The sequence below is a fragment of the Medicago truncatula genome, chromosome 3, assembly GCF_003473485.1.
Source record: "Medicago truncatula cultivar Jemalong A17 chromosome 3, MtrunA17r5.0-ANR, whole genome shotgun sequence".
In the NCBI taxonomy this organism is placed as follows: Eukaryota; Viridiplantae; Streptophyta; class Magnoliopsida; order Fabales; family Fabaceae; genus Medicago; species Medicago truncatula.
In genome coordinates this window covers 55,606,896-55,632,353 of record NC_053044.1, presented here as the reverse complement: position 1 = coordinate 55,632,353, position 25,458 = coordinate 55,606,896, and the positions used below count along the sequence as shown (strand labels likewise).

At 32.9% G+C, this 25,458-nt stretch overlaps 1 protein-coding gene and 1 pseudogene across 1 annotated transcript; both read left to right on the top strand.

Annotated features, from left to right (window-relative positions):
• The first annotated feature begins 2,474 nt into the window (after positions 1-2,474).
• On the top strand, positions 2,475-6,038 carry LOC25490176 (uncharacterized). Its single transcript, XM_013606649.3, has 6 exons — positions 2,475-3,214; positions 4,062-4,188; positions 4,682-4,821; positions 4,924-4,986; positions 5,098-5,169; positions 5,606-6,038. Exons 1-6 carry the CDS (start codon positions 2,993-2,995, stop codon positions 5,675-5,677), a joined length of 696 nt encoding a protein of 231 aa, XP_013462103.1. The 5' UTR covers positions 2,475-2,992; the 3' UTR covers positions 5,678-6,038.
• Positions 6,039-12,332: 6,294 nt separating this feature from the next.
• LOC25490175 (4-hydroxybenzoate polyprenyltransferase, mitochondrial-like) lies at positions 12,333-16,934 on the top strand (annotated as a pseudogene).
• The last annotated feature ends 8,524 nt before the right edge of the window (positions 16,935-25,458 follow it).

The window sequence follows — 25,458 nt, the reverse complement described above, 5'->3', positions numbered from 1 at the left end:
GAGGTACACCACTATCTTATCTCCCTTGTGCTTCCATGTCTTTTGCAACTTCCTACTTTGTCATTCAATTTCACCCATGTTGCATCCTCTCTCGGGGTTGCGGTGTGCACCACTGTCTTAAAATTTTCATCATCTTTCCATGTCTTTTGCAACTTTATGTTTTCTCTTTACATTTCACCAAACCGTGCTTCCTCTTCAGTCGTCCTCATCCACCATGTTTAGAATTTTTTTTATTTAAAAATAGGGTTGTTTAATTGTTGAGAAATGCTAAGGAGCCCGATATAAAGATATTGTCTTAAAAATTTAAAATTATTTTTTCAACATAAATTTAACTCTTGAGATTTCTTAACTTATTTCCTTAAGAAACAATTTAGCAAAATCCTTGGTTGTCTTAATTTGTGATATTTCTTCTACGAGGAATGCTATGAACACTCTCTTTTCAGCACTCACTTTCTAATTGACTTAAATCGTGGTGGGTCTCACACTTTGGAAATGGGTTATACTTAAAGTGGTGTGTCACACATTGGTTTAAGTCAATTAAAAAGTGAGTGTTGAAAAAAGAATGTCCCTAACATTTCTCTATCATAATCAAAAAGCTATAAAAATAAAAAAAAAATAAAAAATAAAAACAAGAAGAAAAAGAGGGGGAGGAGTGGGAACTATGGTATTTCAAACATGTTTGGATTCATGGTCGCATGCAAATGAACGCGCGTGTTGAAATAGAGCTTGCGGTTTTATCTTCTGCATTTACTTTCCTTAAGATGTATATCATTGCAATTTGAACATGAGTTTTGTTATGCACGTGTATATTGTCCCATCTGTATATTCTACTTTAAATGATAAAAATGTTAGAAATTGCTTGATCGATTTTCTTAATCGGAGTTTAAACTTCATCATTCCACTTGTATTTGTGAGTTTTTAAATGATTATTGTTGAAATATTTTATTATTTAATTATACTATAATGCCAATATATAGACAAATGTCTTTATAGTAATTATATTATCTATTTATCAATTTGGGGCCTTAATTAATTAGTGATATAATTAAGTATTCCATTCGTTTTAAAATGAGTGTCGCTTTAGCCAAAAAAAATATCAAAATGAATGTCGTTTCATTTCCAATACAACTTTAATTTTTTTCTTCCAACTTTACCCTCAGTAAATACTCCAACCTTAATCCGTGTGCAATTGGCTAAAACGACACTAATTTTGAAACGGAGGGAGTAAAAAAGTTGATTGGATTTCTATATAGATGATTAATGTATTGACGGATATGTACTCAATCGGAGTGGATGTCGATGACCTATTAACATAATAACTAGAAACATTAATGACCATCACACTATAATAGATTATGGTCTCCAATATATCATACACAACAAACTCTATTTTCTCCCCATCCGAAGAGAGCTTGACATATATGTACCAGTTAAAGAAGAATCAAATTAGCCAATAATTATTGTTTTGTGTTCAGATCACCACCTCATGTGTTTCAGATCACCACATCCTCTCTCTGTTTATCGTTGCTGTTGAGAGGGGTTTGTTATCAAAAGTCTTATCAAGAGGGACACATTCAAAGCATCAATTTTTGTGCACCACTAAAATTAACATGTTATATATATATATATATATATATATATATATATATATATATATATATATAGCATCATTTGCGCACAACAGTGGTGACTATTCTATCGAGTTTTGTTGGGCCTTAATGAGTCGTAAACTCTCTCCAAGTGTTTTTACGTTGCTTGCATGTCTAAGGAAATATTCGAACACAAGACATTAATTAGACTAGAAGAAACTCTCACCATTTCATCTAAACGCTCATGAGTTATTTGTTCTGTCTTTTTCTCAATGAGTTTTGAGATTTTTTTGTTGCATTAGTTTTGATACATTATTTTTCTTGCCTTTGGAAGGCTTAGTTTTTTTTTTTGCAAATATAACTTCACCATAAATTGTGAACAAATAATATCTAATATAAAAAATAAAAGAAAAAGAAATAGTTTTGTTTAACATGTACAAATAAAATGGCCATGCATAAATTTCATTTTTATTATTTGATCAATAAATCACATATTATCTCATTTGATTTAAATTTGAGATTTATTGATATAATAGTGGAAAATAGTTAATGCAACAAAGGATTTTTTTTTTTGGTTAAGTAGATTAGTAGGTAGAGCTCACACAATTTAATTGTGGAGAAATAGGGTGTCTAGAGTTTGAACCCCGATCCTTATATATACTAATATATAGTATCTCTACCAATTGAGTTAAGCTCACGAAGATTAACACAAGATTCATCTTACCGGACATTATAGTGTATTTTTTTTATTATGAAAAAATAATTACAGATATTTTGTAAAGAGACAATGAATTGTGTTAAGAAAAGGAGTAAGTAGAAGAAGAAATGAGGCGTGGTCAAAACGCAAAAGCAAAGGTAACTCCTGAAATTTGAAAACCAACCACGCAACGTAAACGCAAGGCAGCAGCAAGCTGTGTGCTGCTGATGCATGATCCATCTTCACTCTGCCAGCAAACAAATATGCGTTTTCAAAACTTGCGTAATTTTTTTTTTGTCCTTTTTTGAATCACAATGCCACGAAGAAAAAGAAGAAGTTTCATTCCCAGAAATTTAGAAATGAAATGAATCACCTCTTTCTCTCTCTCTCTCTATACAAGGAAGGAAGAGCGCATGATTAAAGAACCCACCTTCCCAATCCAACGTGTCACTTATTCATTGGTTCATTCCCTCTCGTCGGGATTCATACCAACACACCAATAAACACTACCAGTCACTCTCACTCCTCTCACTTTCTCTCTCTTCTTTTTTTGTTTTCTCTTTCTTCTCAATTTTGTGTTTTTCTCTTCCTACAATTCCCCCATTTTCTCCGCTATCTTTTCACCTTTACTCATGAAATTCGCACATTCGTAACAAGCAATGCACGATCTTCATTAAGATTATTTCAATTTTCAGAATTAGACAAAATGATTGAAGCAATGGAAAGTTCAGTTAACGGTGGTGGTGGTTTCGCGACTCATTTGCAAAGCTTTGGTGGTGGTGGTGGTGATAGTAGTGAAGAGGAACTGTCTGTGTTACCTCGTCATACTAAGGTTGTTGTTACTGGAAATAACCGTACAAAATCGGTTCTTGTTGGTCTTCAAGGTGTTGTTAAGAAAGCTGTTGGATTAGGTGGTTGGCATTGGCTGGTAACTAATCACTTTTTTTTCGTTAATATCTATTTTTTATTATTAAGGAATGTGTCTCATAATTTTATTTCCATTCTTATCAATTCAATTTCAAACCATTTTCATGTGTCGGTCAATTTTCGTTTTTTATTTTCATTTGATAAATTTATAATTTTATTACAACACTCCTTCAATCACGCTGAAATCTAATTGCTTTGAAGCTCTTATTGATTACCGTTTTTGTTGGGGTTTTATTTAATTATATCTGTTATAAACCCTACTTTATGAATTCTTATCCAAATCATTCAAGTTTTGATTTTTAATTCTCAAAATGTTGGTTTTTTTTTGTTGAAATTTGATTTTTTTTTTATTTTTTTTATGTGGGTTTTGAGTTTCAATTTTGAATCACAAATTGCTTGTGTTCATTGCATGTTTCTCTTTATTTACTGGATCTGGTGTTTCACGAGATGCTCTATTGAGAATTCAAGATCAATTGTTTATTTTTTTTTTTTTGGGATATTATTGATTTGAGTTCTGAATTGAGTATATTACCCCCTTTGGTATTATTTTCCAATATTAAATAAATCGAGTTAGTGATTTTTTCGAATCTATCAGTGATTTTATTTGGGATTCTTGCATGTTCTTCATATGCATTTTTATTTTTCATGGTGAAAAGTTACATGCATGTTCTCTTTCAATGCTTATTGCAATTAACTAATTATCAGTGGCATTGAAATCAAGTTTGCCGTAGGTTCTCTCATTTTAGTGATTTGATTATGAATATTTATCAAGAATTTAGATTATTTGAAATTTGGCCTAAATGATTTTTTATTTTTTTTTAACAATTTTAGCTGTATAAATAATGCAGGTTCTTACTAATGGAATTGAAGTGAAGCTGCAAAGGAATGCTCTTAGTGTGATTGAAGCACCCACTGGCAACGAAGAAGATGATGACCTTGAATTTGATAACGTGCAATGGAATGGATCAGATATGGGTAAGTTTACACTTTAAAGCTTCAAATTAATTTTATTAATAATAATTCTAACTGGTACTGCTATTCTGTTTTATCTTAAAGGGTATTGTGTTTTATCTTAAGAACATCCCATCTCAATAATAATGATTAACAATTAAGCTTATCATTCCCCTAAAGAAAAAACAATTAAGCTTATCATTTTGTTTTCTCCTAGAATTAATGTGATTCAATTATGTTTATGTAATTCCTAGTACTTGTTTCTGCACATATTAGAATGCTGTGATATTTTATTAGTTTATTAATTGTTGTTTTGGCTTTCATGACCATGGGGGTTTGCAAAGTGATAGAGTTTGGTAACATTGGATCCTTTATGCGTGTCTTTTTTCCCTTTTTTTTACCCTATATACCAAAAAGACTCTAGTGTTTTTCTTTTTTAATATTTATTTATTGACCCTACCAGTACAATTTTTAATAAATTAATAAATAAAATTGTGTGTTATGTTTGATTTCTCAGCATCAGACGATACACACAAGTCTCACAAATCGAGGCACAGAATGCATAGATCATTGGGATCATGTCACAAGACCATGAGTAGGTCCTTCTCTGGTGATTCACAGTCTAAGGGGTCCGTTACTATGCCTCATGGGTCCACGGTATATCAGCTTTAAATCTTTTTCATAATTTATTTCCCTACCCACTGACGAATTAGATAATTTATTCTTTGATATTTTAATTATTAATGTTATTTTCTGCAGAAAGTTGACTTGAGCAAACTTGAAATGGCTGCATTGTGGAGATATTGGAGACATTTTAATCTTGTACATTCCTATAATAACTAATCTTTTGGTTATGATATCTTATTGAAGATGCTATTGGCAGTCTGAGTGTGTTTGTTGTACTTAGTACTTACTTTTAAAATGGATTTGCAGGTGGATGTCGTCCCAAACCCATCAAAGGAGCAGCTAGTAGATGTTGTTCAGAGGCATTTCATGTCCCAGCTGGTACATTCAAATTATTGATTGCTTATTTGTTTGTGTTTACTAGTTTCCATTGAAATAAAGAACTCTTCAACATCATGTGCTTGTTATTATAACATTAAACTAATCACAATGATGTCTTTTCTTAATACTATATCTTAATTTATTGATTAGTGATTAGACTAAAACCGTTCTTTTAAAATATTGTACAATTTGAACACTGTTGTAATTGAGGTTTCTTTAGTTTTGAGCTCCATATTATGAAGTTTCTATTTTTTTCCACAAATTACGCCGAATTTGTAAATTATCTGATGATGGGGCAAGCATGCCACTAAAATATGCATGAATTGTGGTGGGTTGCGTCGTGTGTGCCTGAAAGTTTATTGTAGAACTTGAATTGAATGAAGTATTTGGCTGTTATGATAATTATAGCCTGAAATTGTGTTTCTTTCTTGTGAAGCAAATGGACGAGTTGCAGGTCATTAAGGGATTTGTCAATGCTGCAAAGAGGATCAAGACTGTGTGCAAATGAGATTGGAATAACGCAATGTTAAATAGTATTGTCTATGCTAACATAGATAATGTATTTAGTGTTCACCTCCCTTCGTACGTACTATGTTACATATTAATCGGGAATTTGCATATTTCTGATATAGTAGTAGGTTAATAGTTTAAGGTTATAGAGGTACTAATTACTCTTTCATGGCCACCCAGTTATTATGTAGATATATGTGACCTTGAAACTGGTCGTAAGGGAAGTCTCCAAGGCTTTCTTTTCGAAGTTCGATTCGATGTATTGCTGACCTGCTGGGAAGTGAGCTTTTAGAGACCTTAATGTATATATTAGTAATTAGTAGTAATATATTAGTTTCTCTTCACTTTGATTCTTCATATATGAATGAATTCTTCACTGCCAATCCGACACCACCCTATGGCTAATGAAGTGGCTATTAATCAACTTGATAAGACCGTTCTATGATGATTTGAAGTTTTTTCTTCATTGTTGTTATCAAAAGTATTAGGATTTTAGTGCATAATTTAAACTAGAATTATTTGTGTATGTTCCCATGTGGTAAATATATTTGTTATGTCATGTTACTTTTTTTGGAGAAACTGTATTTCATCTAATCATCTACTCTAGTAAAAAGAAAAATTCGCGGAATTAAAACTTCTCGTGATTAAACAATGTTGGATAACTTTCGAATATAATAATGAACTTTTGTTCTTTCTTTTTGTTCTTTCTGATTTTCTTTTTCATGTTAGGAAGAGAATCCACCCAACTTTGTCAAGCTCGTCTACTTTCCTTTCTACTTTCGCGCTCTTTTTCTCTCCATTTAATTTAATTTATTAGTATTTTATTTCTAAAAGTAAAATCTCTCTCTCTCTCTCTCTTAGGTGTCTTCTAATCCAAACAAAGGTACTATGAGATAGTGTAGGGGCGGGAACATGGTGAGAGAGTGTTTTTGTTTGGAGGGACCATTATCAAATCTGTAGCAATTGACCAACTAGTAAGATGGTCCATGACAGTTCAACTATCAACATGCTTACATTCTTAACGTCACTGAATAAATCACATCCATTCACAACATGAGGAGCTGAAATTTAAATCTCATATGAGAGATATCTGTATTTTGTATGCGGCCTGTCTCAAGTAAGATTACATTCAGTAGATGAAACCTGCCGAAGACAAAACTAAAATAACATTAACTTTATTTGAATTGGAGTCATACTTTACTTTGTATAATTTATTTCAAAAATAAAAATATACCACTAACTAAATTGAAGTATTTATCTATCCAAAAAAAAAAATTGAAGTATTTATGAGAATGTGAATCGCCCTAGAAGGTTGAGGGTTGAGAAAGATCATTATTATATCTGATAGAAAAGGAAGCAAAACAAAAAACTTAGATATAAATATGTATTGAAAAGGTAAAGAAAAACTGAACCGTTATGTTAATTTAATTTTGACATTTTACTATATTTCCTCTCTAGTTTCTTTTTATCGTATCATCTATTACATGTTCATTTTTAGCCGATCTTATTTATTGTGATAAAATTTGATTGTTGTTGTATCAATTGCATATTCATTTTTGTCTTTGAGGGCTGCATATTATTATTGGGGAGTCGTTTCTAGTTTCAAACCTTGCAAGGGTAAAGGGAGAGTGGTGATGTTGTTAGTTGTTACATCCTTTTCCTACTAAAAATTATACATTCACACCTGATTTGTCACAAGTGAGTCAAAAACAAAGGATTTTCGGATCAAAACGGGCCCCGTTAAACACATGCTAAGTCGCGAACTTGTTTGAATAGACTTGAAACTGCTAGTCTCAACTTACAGATTTCCTCCACACACAAACATAACGGAATCAAAATACCAGCTTGACTTAATCATAATCTCTAAGTTGAAAAGAAAAATGTTTTAGACAATGTTAATGGTCATTAACCCATTAGGTTATGGCAGGGTCGTCACTAATACTAATAGCGAGTCAAATTATAGTTGTCAAGTTATTTCATGAACTATTTTTCTTTATCTATTTTGAAAAGAGTATTGGTACCCTAGCTATCGTAAACATTTATCTTTAATAATAAATGCATCGGATCGATCGATGCAACCGTAGATTACAATACATGGTCACTTTTTAAATGTATTTTTTTTGAGCTAGTCTTCTATGGTCACAAGACCAAATATATAGTGTTTAGACACACATACAAAGATACGTTATTTTTAATAATAAAAAATAAAGTAAAATAAATATTTTGGGGACAAGTGCATCATTATGTGTGTCAAACACTATGTATTTGGGCTTGTGACTAAGTACACCCTCCGGTCACTATTATAAGCAAAAATCAACATTTTAGATTCACTCATTAAATGATGTATGTGGTCTATAATAAAGATCATATACATCATCAATTGCATGAATCTAAAATGTAAATTTTTGCTTATAATAGTGACCGGAGGATGTAAGTGGTATTTCTTCCTTAAAAAAAAAGTAAGTGGTATTTCTCATTTTCTTTTTCTTCTTAAAAATAAAATAAAAATACATGGTCCCTTTCTAAATAAATCAACCTTTTATACATAAGATGCGTGCTTTGTAGTCTGTAGGTCCATTTTAGCCGGTCCAATAAGGGTCACCTAGCTCAAGTAGTTCAATTCATTTCATCCTTAAATTAAAGCTCTTAAAGATTAACGGAGGGGGATCACCCTATTCAGCTAAGCATATTGAACCTCATGTCGTTATACAGTAAGTCCTTTTCTCGAAAAGTTAGAATTGATTTTTTGTTTTGACAAATAGATAATTGAATTCATAAAAAAAATTGGAGATCTATATACGAAAAATTATATTTGGTGTACTTCTTATATCTCATTTTATTTATTTTATAATTAAATATCTTCTACTCCCAGTTACATAGACTAATCTCTCAAGTCGAGAATGACCAAGTATCTTTAGGCACAAAATAATTAAAGATGGAGGTAATAGATTGAGATGAGATAGACGGAACTATAAATCTATAACTGTGGAGAAAAAACTAATTAATACTTCATTCATATTCTTAAATGACAAATATATGCTGGTAACAAGGTGATAATTAAGGCACCCATAGAAGAATGGTGAGTAATTTACCCCAACCAATACACATTAGCCACATAAGCACATTTTTAAGTGGTATCCATGAACTATCTTGACTCCACCAACAAATTGCTCATGTTCATTAGTTGGTGGGTAAATTACCCATCATTCTTCAAAGGTAATCTAGAAAAAAACCTCAAAACAAATACTTCTAAGGTTGTAATATCAAACAACAAAACAAACAGACCAACATCTGTATGCACCAAATATACACATTAAATGTATAACAAGGTTTTTTTTTGCTAAATCGATATGTATCATTTCACATAACTTTGGATATCAATTCCTCGAAACAAGTAAAATTTATTTAAAAAATTGACATCTTTTAACATATTGAGATAGCTGAAATTCATTTAAAAAATTTGATATCTTCGAATATGTATTTATCGACCATGGATCAAATCTCTGATCATATTAAGAGATTCAAACATCTCCCTATATAGCACCTTGCTAAATAAGAACCTCACTATAACATCAAATAAATATTGTTAAAATTTAATGACATATGGTTATTACTATAATTTTTTTCCCAAGCAAATGATGTGTACATGTGAGTCACATTTAAGTCAAACTATGCCCATTTCTTTTTCTTATATTTGAGTCCAAATAGTACTTCCTCCATCTCAAACTATTCGTTATTGTGAGAAATGAATTTGTTATAAGTTACAAGTTGTTTTACAATATCAATAAAATATTAAGATTTACTCACTATCTTACATTAAATGTCATATTTTCTATTTTTTATTGTCTCAAATTATTTGTCCTTTTTATAACACTAATGCTCCATTTGTTACAATTTCTATTAACATACTCTTATTTTTCTATAAAATCGACACTATTAATCATTTATTTAATAACGGTAAAAATCAAATATGACAACGAGGGATTATTTTCTTATTATCATATTTCCGATAGACGATTTTCGGAAAAGCACCATTATCTCCTCTACAAAACTAAAAAAAAAAATCATGGCCAAATACCTGTAACACCTCGTTTTTCCAACTTGAAAATTTAACATATAATCACATATAAATCAGAGTATTTTCAACATAAACGGAATGTCATACTTCTTTTCATAAAATCATAAATAGAATAAAATACTATTTATTGTTCAACTTCAACAACTTATCATTTATTACATCGCAGTGGAAATTATTTTAACATTTAAAACAACTTTGGCACAAAGGCCATCAACGTAGAATCTCATAAAATTGTTCCAACAACATGTTCTTAAACTTCATAAATAATACGTAAGGAACAGAAAGCAATAACAAATTCTCATCCTGTTACGTATCAGAGCACCTAAGACACACGTGAGGGAAGGTCCACTCACGACAGCGACTAACAACAACTATTCTGGATCACCTGCAAGTTACTCATATGAAGGGCAACATTTCCAAGCAGAAGGGGTGAGATTCACAATCAATAATAATAGGTATATAAATCATCAACTGTATTTAACAATCTAATAAACAACAGGTATTTCAACAGTCATGTTTCATACTTCATCAACATTAACAACGCCTACAAACTCAACCAACAACAACGACAACAACTCAACCAACAACAACAAGTATGCAACGACACAACGACAAATGCGGCAATGCACATGCATGTGGTACCATTTTAACGCGTTTGAATGAACGAGCATTCACAGAGCATATGCCCTCAACAATTTGAAAGAACCAGCATTCACAGGGCATGAGCCCTCAACAATTTGAATGATCAAGCATTCACAGGGCATAAGCACTCAACAATTTATGAGTATGCAATGAACTCAACTCTGTGTATATCAACATACAACTCAGCAACATCAGCGACAACAACAATTGTGCATAAATAATTATGACTTACTCCACAATTTGGTCTACTTAATGATATTAATAATCAACAACAGCAGAAACAACAACATAAGCAACTTGCAAAATAGCAACTTCAATAATAACAATTTGAATGATATAAACAACGATATTTTCTATATAATACATTTTCCACATAATATATACAACTTAAATTAACCAACAACATAAATTATATTAGTTAGATTCACTAAAATGCTATACCTTCATAAACAACTTTCATCCCTACCCCAAAGACCAACTCATGAACTCATTAGACCCCTTTATACAGGTTATTTCCTTCCTAAAAACATCTCTAGATGGTTAGGATAAAGTCTCTACACTTAGGAAGAAGTTTGGAAGCATTTGGAGTGAAGAAAATTGCATTTTTAAGGTTTCTTGGATGACAGCATCGTGGCACGTTGGTCTCCCATCGTGGCACGATTTTTTCCAGTGTCGGACGAACTAAAATACTGATCAAAATCGTGGCACGTTTGTCCTGAATCGTGGCACGATCATAGTTTGACAGACATCATCAGATTTTCAACCTTCACGTTTTCGATGCCGTTTTCATCTACATGTTCCTGACACTTAGCCCTATCATAATCTACAGAAAGATTCAAGTTTCAACCACCCCAAAATCGATTTCCCAAGCCTCACATAATCTCTTATTTGCAAAAATGTTTACACTCCGACTTTTCAAGCGTAAATTCCAATTTCCATCGACCAAAACCCCAAAATTGATTGGAAACTAAGTTTGTGATTAATTTGAAATCTAAACATCCTTTATCACCCTAATCCATCAGATTACCTACTTCTTCCAACAATTCAATTCTAAATTCTAACCCTAATTCCTAAATTCATAAACAACTATATGTTAAATCAATTTCAGAATTTACATACACTATGATTATTGAGAGTTAGCCTCACCCTTACCTTAGATTGATGAACAAAGCTCTACAAAATCTGATTCTCCCCACTTGACTCTTCTCTTAGCTTTCTCTTGGTTTTTCTCCCAAACTCTATTTGTACGTGAAAGTGCTTCTGACTCTTAGGTTCTAATTTTTCTCAGTAAACATAACCTCCCAATATCTAATTAACTCCCACTTAATTCTCAATTAACCCAAACTCCAAATAAATTCTAATTCTCACTTATTATATTAAATAATAAAAATAATAAAATACACCACACCATAAAAATCAACATAAATCATTTAAAATCATAAAAAAGACTTTAAATCAACCAAAAATAATTAAATAACAATTAGGACGTTACACCTCCCCGGGTCATTTAAGTTTCATGTTTGTCTGGGATAGATCCTTTAAGTTTCTAAGGTTTCAGATGAGTCATTTAAGTTTCGAGTTTGTTTCGGATAGGTCCTTTAAGTTTCTAAGGTTTCAGATAGGTCCTTTAAGTTTCGAGTTTGTTTCGGATAGATCGTTTCTGTCAACCTCCGTTAAGTCAAAGTAACTATGTTCGTTAAGCCAAAGTTGATCTGATTGGGGAAAAATTGATGTCAAGTGTCAGAGAGAACCACCTCACCCACTTAATGGACATATCTGTCAAGTGTCAGAGAACCACCTTACACACTTAACAATATATCAAGTTTGGACATAACAACTTTAACTTAACGGAGGTTGACATAAAAGACTTATTTAAAACAAATTTGAAATTTAAAGACCTATCTAAAACCTTAAAAACTATATGAAACAAAGTTGAAACTTAAAGATTGGAGAGAGCTATTTGGCCAAAATTCATCATCGGACTAAGCTTCTTCCTTTTCCTCACGCCATAGCTACACGCAAACCGCGATGCTTCAAGTGCTCCGTCGACCGTATCCCCAAACAGTTGAGAGAGGAAATCTCAAACATGAATGTCAGTTTTCACTCTCTTTTTCTATTCCATTTTTTCTAATTCTAATTTACTCTCTTGATTATGTTTCGATTAGTATACTGATTTTTCGGATAAAGTGGCATTCACCCCCTGAAACACACACAGATTGCGAGGTCCCGGGTGAAGGTGTCCAACCTAGCAATATCACATTTCCCGGTTGAGCTAAGTCTTACGGACCAATTTATAAAATTTCAGTTAAGGGTGTGACTGTAATTGGTACTTGTTGTGTTTTAGAGAATGCCGGCAGCTTTGATTTCTTGCGATTCGCGGAGGTTTCTCAAGCCTACTCTCCTTTCTTCTGGCTTCTCACCTTCAATTTTCAACCCCGGTTCTAATGTTTCAGTCAGTCCATTCAAGCCATCCCAATTTGGGGTTTATAATCTTGAAAATTGTAAAAGTGTTGGCTCACTCTCAAATTTCCAACTTGTTGTGCACATCTCTACGTCGCCTTCGAGATTAGGAAATGATAAGGAAAACAAGAATGCGAATAGTTGCAATGTGAGTAGTGTAGAGGACATCTCTTGGGTTGACTTGTACTTGCCTAGGTTGGTTCAGCCTTATGCCCGGCTTGCTCGCCTCGATAAACCAATTGGGACATGGCTTCTTCTTCTATGGCCTTGCGTGTGGTAAGAGTTTCTTTTTATTTTTTATACATATTTTCACCATGACATAAACTTCATTGATATGAAAATGATTAGTGATTGAAATATGTTGTAGATAGTAGCTATGTTTAGACCTTTGAGATTGGTAACTAACTAGTCAAATGGATTTTAGAGGCCATGGAGCTCCTTTTCATACATTGACATAATCGCATGTATGAATACATATTTGTATACAACATAAATATGAAGTTAAAAGCAATATACTTTTTTCCTATAACAGAGGAGGGGGTATTTACTGTCAGTATAAATGCTCCATTTTAAGCTTGTTCTCTCTTTCCATGTCATAGGTCAATCACCTTGGCTGCACCCCCAGGGCATCTTCCCGATTTTAAAATGTTGGCTCTGTTTGGATGCGGGGCTTTTCTTTTGAGAGGTGCTGGGTGTATTAATGTTCTCATTGATCGGGATATTGATACAAAGGTAAATGTCATTGCTTTTTCTTGGTTGCATATTGTTTTGGCAATAAGAGATACCTAGATAGTAGTATTTTTATCCTTCAAAGAGCCTAATAGACATTTGTTTTTTCAACACCTCCCTGAAAAACTTTTGCAAAAATAAGTACCATGTAAGCATGGCTAGTAGCTACTAAATATGATGAAAGCCCAGTATTGGTCTAACTAAACATTTTCCACCCATCAGAATAGAATTGGAGACTTTGGTTGCTGCCCTTTTTGTGTTTATTGTTATTCCTATGATGTCACATTGTGAGCTTGTTTTAATAGCAACACTTTGTGTTTGTTGAGCAGATGATTGCACATTTTTCCCTCTTTTTTTTGTTCAGGTGATCTTACATTTCAAGTTCTGACTATTTTTTTTATATAATCTAATATTTCAGGTAGAACGTACAAAGTTGAGACCTGTGGCAAGTGGTCTTTTGACACCATTTCAAGGACTTTTTTTCTAGGATTTCAATTGTTTTTGGGTCTTGGTATTCTTCTACAACTGAATAACTATAGGTTAGTTTCAATGTTGTCTGCCAAGATATATGGTTAATGACTTACTGTGTTATGTTGGGGCTTTAGACTGTTAAATTCACATTATCTCAATCAGTTATAAAACATGGTACCTATGATCTGTGTTCTATGTCCTTGACTATGGTAGTGTGGCCTTGATTGACAAAGTTGAAAGCTCAAAATCTTTTTCTTAAGATTAAATATTGTATAGATTGTTTGAAACAAATGAACCAAAGTTCTTCCCCAGAGTAGACCTTTAAAATATTAAAAATTGAAGGAAATTATGTTAAAATTATAAGTGCAGAATGAGGAAGGCTAATGTCCATTAAACTTGTGACATATAGAGTAGATGATAAAACTGACTTTGTTACATTGAGCAGTCTTACACAGCTGCCTCTTCTGCATGTTAGCCTTATCTACTGTCAAATTTGATCAAACTGTTTGATAAGAAAGCAATATTGTGTGGAAAACAAGGAAAGTACAATATTGCTATATCCACTACCGTGTATTACATGCGCTGCAAAACATTGTTTTGTTCTGCACAAAGATTGATCAGTTTTGTTTAAGGTATTTTCATGTTGACATATATTTGATATTTTAAAAAATTGTAGGAGTGACGTGATAGATAATCTTATAAAATTTTAATCACCCTTTTTATCGGTTTTAGAAACATTTTATAATTTCTTTAATCTAGAAATAGAAAATACGACTTCCCCTCTATTTTTTCACCAAAACCCAACTCCCAAACATGCCCTAAGTAGTTTAGCTTCAAATTGCTTGCAAGTGCCATAATATGTATACTTGTTTATGCATGTTATCATTATTTCATATGCAGTCATGATTAAGTCAAAATAAAATATGAAATGTGATTTATGCTCTTGTGTTAAATATTGTTTGGTTTGTCTTTTATTGGCAGCCGTCTTTTGGGTGCCTCATCGTTGTTGCTCGTTTTTTCATATCCCTCGATGAAGAGGTTTACATTTTGGGTAATGAATTTTCTCATTTTTAGTTTCTTCTGGCAAATTTATTTTTCGTCTTATTTCTTAGTTATTGTCTTTGAAATATGATCTCATTTATACTGCACTCTCCTACTATATTGGTTAGCCTCAAGCATTTCTTGGCCTGACCTTTAATTGGGGGGCTCTGTTGGGATGGGCAGCAGTTAAAGGAAATCTGGATCCATCTAACGTGCTACCACTTTATGCCTCTGGAGTTTGTTGGACTCTTGTGTATGATACCATCTACGCGCATCAGGTAAAAACAATATTGTTTCTTGAAAGAAATGATCCCTATGATTTTGCTTCTCTGTCCTACCTTTTGTTTGCTGCGTGATCCCTGAGATACTGCTTAGTTTTCAGTATCCTCTACAAGAATCTTGTGGTTAAAGCAACTTATCTTGTGCATTCAGGATAAAGATGACGACTTGAAAGTGGGAGTTAAATCAACAGCTTTACGCTTCGGTGATTCAACAAAGGAGTGGCTTACTGGGTTTGGGATTGCAAGCCTTAGTGGTCTTGCTCTCAGTGGACTTAATGCTGAACTAGGTGAACCTTATTCTGCTCTCTTTTTCACGAGGTTAAATAATTGTTTTTTGTGTCCTGATTCATATGATTGGAGCAGGGTGGCCATATTATGCTGTTCTGGGAGTTGCGTCTGGACACATTTAGGCTGGCAAATATGGACAGTTGACCTTTCTTCTCGTTTTGATTGCAATAGGAAGTAAGTTTGTGAAAATATTTCCATAAATTTATGATTTAACTATCCTGAAGCCCATCTTTTGAAAGGGTCTCAAATCTTTTTTATATTGGCTTGAACATTTATCACAGCTTCAGTATATTTTTATTTAACGGTCAATAAACTTTTTAAAATTTCATTAGAAGTTTTTTCAAAGACTAAATTTTATAGATTCGCTATTTGCTACAAACACTACATGTCATATTTACTGTTTTATTTCCTCAAACCTCAACATATAAAAAACCCCTGCGGTCATTGATCGATTTTTCTGTTAATTACTTTTCTAGTGTTTTTATTGTTGAATCACACTTTGTTGCAAAAATTTCTGATGTATTTCAATTAGCTTATGATATAATGTTTCATTCAGTTCTCTCCATTTTAACTACGACATGACCTTTTTTTTTTAAACTTCAACCTGACCTTTTTTCTTTTCTCCTCCAGATTTGTATCAAATAAGTGGTATGGAGCTATCATATTTGGTGGAATCCTGGCCGGACGACTTTCATCATAGGGTAAAGTTGGCTTTATATAGTAAAAAATAATGAAGGGTCCCTTGGAAACTGTGTGCCATATTGAATGTTGTTTGTATTTTTGTAATTATATTGGACTTGAAGGTAACCGAACGATGACAATTTGTTTTTAGGTTCAACTAGTTAAGTAACTTGATTAACTTATTATTCATTATTTTCTTCTGATGCCAACATCTGAATATCGTTGTTATTATGCAGATGGCACTATCAGCTCACATAAATTAGTTAAAAGAAGTAAAGAATTTTTTGATAGCACATGAAACTTGTACATTGTAGCTCCATAATCTCAAGGTTGTGACCAAGAAATTGATGGTCAAGAAACTTTCACTGTTTGAATTATGGGAACAAGCGTGATGCCAAGGTGCAGTAGCATTTGCAGTTCCAAGTTTCAAGCTGAGGAGTGATTGGTGTTATGATGACTTTCATTGATTGATTATATAGCAAGTAGATGATGGTATTTATCATGAAAGAAAAGTCAGAAACATTGAAAAACTTGAAACATAACATTTGAAGAACAATTTGAATACTGAAGTCGAAATAAAGATCTATTTCTTTGCATTGACAATAGAAAAAAGTTCTCATTCTTAACATGTCTATGCATTTTATATTCCTGATATAAAACCTGTCCCAATATTACCAAACAATTTTGTGAAGAATGTTGCACGCCAATAATGTGCCAATTAATAAATATATTTTAGTAAATGATATTAATTTTACCATTGAAATCAATTTAACTAATCATTTCCTTAAGAATAATGCACAATTGAAAAATGACTATTAAAATGAGACGGAGCTCGCTCGGAAGTAGGAGTATATAGACTTAAAAGCGATAATGTGCAATTATGTATGGTGCTAAATTAAATGCAAGTTATCATAAATGTGTTTGAGGACAAATGTTGAAGCAGGGAAAGAAAGTGAGGTATGAAAGAGTGGTTTTGTGTGGTGGGGACAGAGAGCGGTGGAAGCACTGGACACAAGAGACAAGGCCAAGGAAAATTCAACATCTGCTGCACCAAAGGAGAAAGATATTAAACACGCCAAAAAAGTTTGGTGGGTGGGTTGGTGCTTTCTTTGACATTGATCATTAATTTATGTTTCTTGTTTCACACCCTCTCTAACCAAAAAATAACGAACCTGGGCCATCTTAATTTTATATTATTATGGAGCATTGTAGTTTAAAATTGACAATCTCATCACTTTAGTATTGCTCCTCCTATAAGAACCATATGTCTCCATTAACCGTTTAATACTTACTAAAGTGTTAAGTTGTTAAGAAGTGAAGATAAAAAGATGAGTAACTTTCAAGTGTTGATTGCGTTTCTATTGGCTTTGTTACTCTACAATTCATCAAGTGCTCTTGTCTACTCTTTCCCACAACCACACCCACCCCATTACCAAGGTGCACCACCACCTGGGTGCCACCAGCATGTGCCGCACCTTCCTCCAAAACACAGGCATCGTAAGATTCCACCTCCACCGCCGCCGCCAGCAGCATTCTACTTCTTTTCTCCCCCACCACCAAGTTCTCACCATTTTCCTTAAAAAAACATTAGGTCTCTGGGCACATTACATGTACTGGTCAGAGCTTTTAACTTGCCTAAGTCCAGAACGAATGAATGTTTTGTTTTATTTCTTCTTCTTTTTATTTTGACAATACAAATGTTAGTATTGCTATAGTAGCATGTTAGTCCTTAACTACTTCACTGAATGTTATTGTTAAGGCATGGTACTTCACTAAATGTTATTGTTGATGTTTTTTTAATTGCTGTTGTACGATATATTTCTATATTTGCGATTGGAATACTTAATTAAGAGGCAACTCCATTCTTAAAATAACTAAAACATGTTTACTTGAAATTGCTTAGTAGAATGGGATAAAGGCAAGCTTACACGAAGCTCCACTTTAACAAAACCAACCACAATCAAGTGCCAACTTCAAGCCATAAGAAACTCTCAAGAGCTCAGCAACATAAGTACTAGACCGACTAAAAAAAAACTACGAGAAATTACACAAGCAGTTGTCATCTTTCTTACGAATCACATCACCATAAGTTCCGCCTTTAATACTAGCTTTGTCTGTATTTAAACGAATCCAACCCACCTTGAAGGCTTGCAACTAAATATTAGGAAGAGAGTTGTTTGGATAATAGTACAAAACTACGCACCACACTGGCATGTTGATAAAAACATAACATACCTCAAAGGTAAAAGAGGCCTAGCAAAAATTTCTCCATGTACCTCTATATTTCTCCATTGCAACAACTACAACTACAATCCAAATGAGGTCGGTTGATGTATTTGAAAACTTAAAATGTCACTTAACATTTATACATCGTTAAAAAAAAGAAAATTTATCCAAATAAATGAATTCATACTACTCCCATTTTAAATACAAAAAGAAATTATATAAAAAAAGAGTTGATAGAGTTGTTAAAGAAAATTGCTCCCTTTCAAAATTTCTCATTCTCTTGACCCAGTGGGAGTGTTAACTCACGCTGATACTTTTTAGATCGTTCAATCACTTTTAAGTCGGGTCAACCGATCTTAAAAGTGTCAGCATGAGTTAACTACCACTAAAAAATATCGTGGTGAGTTAACTTCCACTCGGTCAAAGAGTTAACTCCCACCCGATCAAAGGATTGAGCAATTTTGAAGGGAAGAAATAGTAATTTCCGTTACTAAAAATGGGACGGGCCTAAAGGGCCAACCTATTAGTCCATAATCTCGACTGGATTGGGCTAAAAGAACAGGCCCAAAAGTATTGAGAATGTTCTTCTCCCATATGTTTTTGCTCATTCTTGTCCTACGTGAGTTAACCCACGCTGAAAAATATATCTACCTGAGTTAGCTCACGTTGAAAACACACATACATGAGTTAACTCACGCTCAGCTATTTGACGGGAATGAGTGAAAACATATGAGAGAAGAATAATTACCAAAAGTATTTGAGTTTTTTTGGCCAAACCCACTAAAGCCCATTTTGAAAAACTGAATCAGTCTGCATTGATCCATGGGGTATCATGTTTCCCTATAAATTAATAAAAAAATAGATTTTAGTTGAAAAAATGATTAATTTGGGCTCTTTTTTTAAAAAAAAAAAGGCTAACGGAGAAAGGTTGTTTGTTGATGAGTCTCTCTCTTACTCTTAGGCTAATACCTAATGAAGCCTGAATACTTTAAAATGGAAACGTACCCGTATCGAATACCGATACTTCATGGATACTCGCGGATACGTACCCACGAAGTATCATAATTAATTATTTTAAATTTTAATCTTTTTTATCTGATACTTATAGAATATTCCACAGATACAACAAGGATACTTATAAGATATTTCACAAATACGTATCCTAGAAATGATGAAGGGTAAGAAAGTGAGACAATGTTGTAAAAATTTAGTAGAAATGTATATGAATCAATTTTAAATATGAATGAGTAAAATTGTTTCCCGATGAACTACTTAAAATTATACTTATTGTGGATGAAGGTAACGAGAGAGAGAGAGAGAGAGAGAGAGAGAGAGAGAGAGAGAGAGAGAGAGAGAGAGAGAGAGAGAGAGAGAGAGAGAGAGAGAGAGAGAGAGAGAGAGAGAGAGAGAGAGAGAGAGAGAGAGAGAGAGAGAGAGAGAGAGAGAGAAGAGAGAGAGAGAGAGAGAGAGAGAGAGAGAGAGAGAGAGAGAGAGAGAAGAGAGAGAGGTGATTCAATTAATCAACAATAGAGTGTTGAATGCTTCTCTCGATATCCCAACAAATGAAAAAATAATATGATTTATAAGAAAATTTTACATACATATAATAATGAAGGGTAATTAGTGCTTATTTTCTTCAAGTGTTTTACATATATAAGTTTTAGTATAAAATTTTTGTTAACGTATCTTAGCCGAATCGTATCCTAAATTTTAAAAAATTTGCGTATTCACGTATCCGTATCGTATCGTATCCGCACCCGTATCTGTATCTGGGCTTTATAAAAAATCCTAATTTTCTCTTATTTTCTTCTTTCCGTTATTTTGCTTATGGTTCTTTTCATCTGTGTGTGCAAATTGTGATGAAATCCTAATTTTCTCTTACTTTCTTCTTTCCGTTATTTTGCTTATGGTTCTTTTCATCTGTGTGTGCAAGTTGTGACTGCATCTACCACTTCCCCTCTCCGATTGACATGTCTCATCCTATTTTATAATTTATTTTGTCATCTATTTTTAGTGGTTAGGTTGATAATATTTTATTATGTAAGGTTACATTTTGTAAACCGTGCAATTACACTATACTTTTGCATGGATTTTTAAATGTTGGATATTATATATGGATCTTGATTTGATGAACGTTTTATGTGATATTTATTGTGAGTTGTCTTGTCTAATCGATCCATTTTGGAGTACATGTAGAAGAAAAAAAAGAAAACATTTCTTCAAAAAAAAAAATGGCATATGAGCCGAGCTGGCCCATTCATGTTTGGGTCATGTTTAATTTTGATAGCCGATGATGCAATTAGGTCAGCTGAATACAACACATATGTTGGTCATCAGACCGGGTTGAACCGGTCGATTTGCCAGCTCTTTGATCCAAATTATATTAGATCAATGGATAAACACATCAACTTTATTTGACCAACTTTTATTTACATTTAAAACTCAAGGTTACATACAATCTCAACACTGATCTCATCCAAACGGGTTTTTAGATGCATCGGCATTGTCTCCCGCCCTCTCAGGTCCACCCAAAAACTTACCACTAGTTGAGACTATCTTATTGAATTAGTTCCTGTTATAAGCCGTGATTACAAACAAACTAAATTAAGCTTGAACGTTAAACTTGGCCTCGGGTGAAACAGTGCTTCCTTTCGCTTCAACGTCCATTGCGTTATTTTGGCAAAGTTCCATGATACACAGATTGTCGAGCGTTGAATTTGATTCTCATAGAGCTAATTATATTTTGAATATAGTATTACCTTCATTTGGACCACAAGTAGTAGCAGTAATAATTTAGTCCACGTACGCTTATATGCTATGGTTAATTAGCAGTTTAGCTTAAGCACTAAAGTCTACAGCTAGTAGTTAAATACAACTTGTCCATAGTGTAAAACTAATGAATAATACTCTATCCGTTTCAAAATGAATGTCATTTAACTAAAAAATTGTTTTAAAATGAATGTCGTTTTGCATTTTCAATACAACTTTAATTTTTTTCTTCCAACTTTTCTCTCACACAATTTTCAACGGTGGCGGAGCCAGAAAAAAATGTCAGGGTGGGCCACTAAAATTAACTTTTGAAAAATTGTTTAAAGTCTCGCAAATTAGACCTATAATTGAATTATTTAAATTTTTTGAGTGGGCCACTACACCAATTTGCGGGAATTGGGATCAACTGAAACCTAAAACCGACATAAAATTGTATAAAATCTCGTAAAATAGATCTATAATTGAATTATTTAAATTTTTGGGTGGGTCACTACACCACTTTGCAGAAATTTGGATCAACCAAAACATAAAACCGACACAAAATTGTATAAAATCTCGCAAAATAGACCTATAATCGTTGATTTTTTAATTTTTCCGGGTGGGCCGTGACCCACCCCAGCCCATGAAGGGCTCCGCCACTGATTTTCAATACAACATTAAGTTTGTCTTGTTCCTTTAAAGTAAGGTTATTTTAGTAAAATTATTATGACATTTAACTATTTTATTCTATTCCTTAATCCGTGTGCAATTGACTAAAACGACACGCATTTTAAAATGGAGAGAGTATAAAATTGACATTGCAATTTCAATGCCGTAATAAAAGAGTAACTTGCGGGTATGATTCATTGATTTGAGTAAAGATGCTCGATTGAATTTTTGTAGTCTCCGTCTTCAGTTATTTTTTCACGATTTTTAATATGACTCAAAACACCAAGTGGTACCGCAACTCATGCTGCTTTGTCTTCTCGCTTGCTCGCTCTTAATTTGTCGTCAAGGAGAAAATATGTATATTCCCTCGTCGTTGTCTTGTTATAAGACTACCCATTGTCTTCGCGAACCTAGGTCAGTTATTCAGTTGATATGGACAATGCATAATATATGCAAGATTTTGGATTGAAACCCTGACCACAAACAAAAAAGACCATGACCCATTAAATATTAAGAAAAATGATTCTAACTTCTATAAAATGGGTCAGGCTAACTAGTGCCTGATGTCAAAAATAAAAAAAAATTCATTAAAAACAACAACTTTTTGACTTTAAAGTTAAACATTTCACTTTTTACCAATTTCTAATCCAAAATTTATATATTAATCTTCTTAACTAGTGCCTTAAGGGCAATAGTTACATTTCCCTTATAAAATGTAAAAGTCATTAACTTATTGTGGTGTTTTTAAATTAAAAGAAATACTTTTTATATTTTTAATAAATTAACTGCACAAATTTCGATGTGATATTAATATATTTACTTTCTTAACTGGTGCTCTGAGATCCCTGGTTAACATTATTATTTTTATAAAGAACTCGTTAATGCATGTAAAAATTTGAAGATATAGAATCTTATTATATTAAGAGACTACAAATGTTGAAAATAAAAGGAGTACAGGGTAGTCTTCGGCATTATTGAGCGCACACACATTCCCCACCACGAACTAAAATGTGAAAACAGGGACATTCTCCATGTGATAGGGCAATGGAGTTGACTAAACTGGAACTCATTCTCCACATCCCCCTCTCCCTCTCCACAGTTCCGTCTCTCATTTTTGTTTTGTTCTCTAGATAATATGGAAACAAAACCATTTCTTTGCTAAAAAATATCTACACAAACAATTTTATACAAATAATTTCAAAATATACTTAAAAGAGTGGGATGACGTGGTAAAATAGTAAACTCGCATTGATTGTTGATGTAAAATACATATCTTTCAAATTCATAGAAGAAATCATAGTAAACATCTTGAACTTATCTATCAAGCTTATTGATGTTGAGACTAATGAAGGAGTCTTAAAATTTTGGGGTCGATCATTATATTGGATTAAGAGTAGCCAAATAAGCGAATTGTCTATCATATCGTTTAAAACCTTAAGACATAACATATATAGACATCTTCCCTTATATGCAGTTCAACGTCTATCTTTTATTCAAACGTAGAATATTTAGTAAATAAGACTCTCGTCACCACACTTTGCATCAAGTAGAACAAATCAGACTCCTTCTCTCTCTCTAAGTAGGCATGACAATAAAACTCATACCCGTGGTTACTGATAGATATTTTAGCAAGTGTATTAAAAATGTATCGAAGTAATAAAATAAGTTCGTATCCACGAGGACTGTGTTAATTTCAATTTAGCAATAAAGTAAATATTAAGGATGTATAAAATATTTTGATGCCCGAGGCAGTTGATTTGATTTGATTGCAATAAAAATAAATAACAGAAAATAAAGATATGTTTGAAAAATATATGGAGAGATGAGACTAGGTCTTTCGAATCATTGATGTTCCCCTAATTGGTATACTGCACCTATTCTTATGAATGATTTTCTAGTTCCACGATAATTAACAAAATAGTCCTAATCAATCCCTTGAATTAGGACCCTCTTCTCAAACTACAGCCCCTAATTCCTTAGGTGGTCTAATAATCTTTGAAGGTTTAAGCACGTTAACCTAATATCACTAACAAACGATTATCCATTCCTAGACTAACCATGTTTATTAGAACAATTCAATTAGGTCTAAGTCGAAAGCTAGGGTCAGTAGTCATTCGTTCTCACTAAATCATGTTTATATTTGATCAGGATATAAAAAGCATTAAGAACAATTGAATTGAATAAAAACTAGATTGTCATTCACAATAAATAGAGTTTCACAGCAACATGGTTCAATTAAGGTTCAATTAGAGTTACAAAGAATCATCTCAGACCTAACCTAGAGAATTAGTTAGACATGATAAAAAGAATTAAGAAATATAAATAAAATAGAAATTACAATGGTTTGATATTGATAATCTCTTAAACTTGATATGTCTTGTTTCCTTTGTCCATGCGTTGAATTTAGGGCTGACAATGAATCGAACCAACTCGACAATAGTTTGGGACTCGATTCGACAATTAATTCGTTGAACTTGGTTCATGAACCAAACGAGCTGAACTTGAGCTGAAAATTAAGTTCGTTAAACAAATGAGCTGAACTTGAGCTGAAAATTAAGTTCGTTAAACAAATGAGCTGAACTTGAGCTTTATATAGTTCGACTCAGTTGGTTCATGAGTTGGCTCGATAATATTATATATATATATATATATATATATATATATATATAAGTTTAGTATAAATTTATAAAGTACAAGCATTAGTATTAAAATACAACACATGTAATTTATTACAAACTTTCTATGATATTTATGTACTTGTTTTTAGAGGAATTAATTTTTTTTTATCAAAGAGATGAGGAAGAATTATTTCTAATTTAATTAACAATTTAATAAAAGAGAGAAAGAATAGCACCCAAAAAAAAAAAGAATGAAAGAAACAATAAGAAGCAAATAACAGACTTGTGCTAAACTTTATCCCACATTGGGGAGTTTAGTAACAGCATAGCAGAAGAGTAGTTATAAAAGAGAAGTGCATTTGAGAATCTATATGGATTGCACTACAGTTATATTACTCGAGCAACGAATTGAACCTAACGAGCCGAACCAAACTGTTTGTGAACTTTAAACGAGTCAAATTCGAGCTGAAAAAAGAGTTCGTGTCGAACTCGAGTCGAGTTTCGAGCCGAGCAGATTCATATCGAGTCGAGCCGAGCTCAGACAGGTTCGGTTCGACTCGACTCATTTCCAGCCCTAGTTGAATTTGAAGCTTTGCCTCTTCTCCTGGTCTCGTAATGCGTGCGGCTACACTTGGTTACAAAACGTGATCCACTTGTGCCAAATCGTGAATGAATATTGTGATGTGCAGCTTGTTCTTTTATATCACACAAGTGACCTAGTTGCTATGTTTTGGTCAAAGCCCAATTAGTTTTCTTAATGCCAGCGACATCTCCATGTATTATGTGTATCAAGTCAAAAATATATGACGCCACTATGGTATGTTTCCTAAAATCGTGTCACGAAATA